The sequence below is a fragment of the Astatotilapia calliptera genome, unplaced genomic scaffold (assembly GCF_900246225.1).
Source record: "Astatotilapia calliptera unplaced genomic scaffold, fAstCal1.2 U_scaffold_109, whole genome shotgun sequence".
Classification (NCBI taxonomy): Eukaryota; Metazoa; Chordata; class Actinopteri; order Cichliformes; family Cichlidae; genus Astatotilapia; species Astatotilapia calliptera.
Genome location: NW_020535629.1, coordinates 57,319 through 59,400, shown reverse-complemented (window position 1 = coordinate 59,400; position 2,082 = coordinate 57,319). Strand labels below are relative to the sequence as shown.

General features: G+C 37.7%; 1 protein-coding gene across 1 annotated transcript; it reads left to right on the top strand.

The window, feature by feature from the left end:
- Positions 1-468: 468 nt before the first annotated feature.
- On the top strand, positions 469-1,810 carry LOC113017348 (B-cell receptor CD22-like). Its single transcript, XM_026160503.1, has 4 exons — positions 469-688; positions 791-1,024; positions 1,208-1,468; positions 1,746-1,810. The coding sequence occupies exons 1-4, from the start codon at positions 469-471 to the stop codon at positions 1,808-1,810; spliced, it is 780 nt and encodes a 259-aa protein (XP_026016288.1).
- Positions 1,811-2,082: the final 272 nt, after the last annotated feature.

The window sequence follows — 2,082 nt, the reverse complement described above, 5'->3', positions numbered from 1 at the left end:
CAAAAACACACTCCTTACATGCCTTTTGTATTTTTTTTCTGTTTTTCTTCCTTTTCTATTTTTCTTTCTTTTTTTCATTTTTCTGTTTTTCTTCTTTCATTCCTTTTGTATGGATATTTTAGTTAGAAATAAGACCCCAAGTAATTGGGTCTTTTTCAGTTTAAACCTTTTGCAAACATATATGAGATTCTTGACAGGTTCCAGTCACACTTTAAAGAACAGTATTATGCTGTATTCTGTCTTGTTCTCTATGAAACATGTCTAAATGGAATCTTAGAAATTGAATTCAGATCTATGAAAGTGAATATAAATAAGTTTGCTTTTTGATTTTTCTATAATGGGCTCTGTGTTACAGTGGTGACTTACACTTCTACTCAGGTCTGTGCTTTCAAAGGATCAACAGCAGAAATACACTCCAAATTCAGATACCTATCGACTATAAATGACATAAAGACAAGAATCCAGAAAATGTTCTGGTTTACTACAGTCAAAGATAATGAGCCTGTGGACCTGAAAACAGATCCAGAGTATTCAGGTCGAGTTCAGTATCAGTGTGAAAACAATGACTGCACTCTGAGAATCTCAGACCTGAGAGAGAGCGACTCAGCTGAGTACAAGTTCATGCTCATAACAAACGATCCAGGAGGGAAATATACTGGATCACCTGGAGTCACTTTGACTGTTACAGGTAAAAAATATTTGACTGGAATTCACGTTAAACATTTCCATGTGTATTTGTGCAGATGTTGAGATATTTCTGATATAATGTCATTGTTTTTTTTACTCCCAGATCCACAGCTCCAGGTACATGTGAGGAGATCAACAGTAAACTCTTATTCTAACTGGACAGAGCTGACATGTCACAACAACTGTCAGCTACCCGATCAATCTTCCTACATCTGGTACAGGAATGGACACAAACTTTCATCAGACGAACAATATTTACAGCTGAACACATTTGATTCTGCAGACCGTTTTTACTGCGCTGTGAAAGGATATGAGATATTCCCTTCTCCAACAGTGTGTGAGTTCACTACTTTTTGTTTCATTAAGAGAATTATATTTAATTTTTCTTTATTTACGTGAATGTGTCTGTATGTTAGTTTTAGTCAGAGGCCTTTCTTTTGGGAGGTTTACAATGTTTTCTTTTTAGAATATAAATTTCTAAAATTTGGTTTTGTTGTCATTCTTATGTTTCCTCCTCCAGATGCTCCAAAGCTTCCCTCTGTGTCAGTGAGTCCCTCTGCTGAGATAGTGGAGGGCAGTTCAGTCACTCTGACCTGTAGCAGTGATGCTAACCCAGCAGCTAACTACACCTGGTACAAGGAGGATGTCATCAACCCTCTCAGTTACCAAAACCAACATGTTTTCAGCTCCATCCTGCCCTCTGACTCTGGAAAGTATTACTGTACAGCTGATAATGACCTGGGACAAAAGAGATCTGAAAGCAGAACTATTGATGTGAAATGTGAGTAAAATACATTTATAAGCTTTAAGTTCTTTGATCTCAATTGAACAGTTAACATCAACTTTAGAGATAAGAGTTAATTCATCATCATGAAGAGTGAAAACAGATTTACTGCACAATCATGTCTGTTTATCACAATATAAGGAAGTTTGACAAGGAAATAAGTAAGGTTTCTGAATGTTACCTTTTATAATTTTTGTAGCGTTGTGAGAAGCCTGCAAAGACTTGAGTATATTTATAACCAACCATGTTGTCATTGTCCTTATTTCTCCTCCAGATGCTCCAAAGCTTCCCTCTGTGTCAGTGAGCTGGGAGATAGTGGAGGGCAGTTCAGTCATCTGACCTGTAGCAGTGATGCTAACCCAGCAGCTAACTACACCTGGTACAAGGAGGATGAAAATTTACCAAAAGCATTTGGACAGAACTTCACCGTCACCAAGTTCAGACCTGAACACAGTGGGCGTTATTACTGTGAAACCCAGAACAAGCTGGGACGTCATAACTCCACCTTACAGCAGACCATTGTGCCAGGTAATCATTTATATTTACATACTGGATACACTCAGAAAGGAGTGCAGTCAAAAGTCAGGCACAATCTACATTCATGCACTATG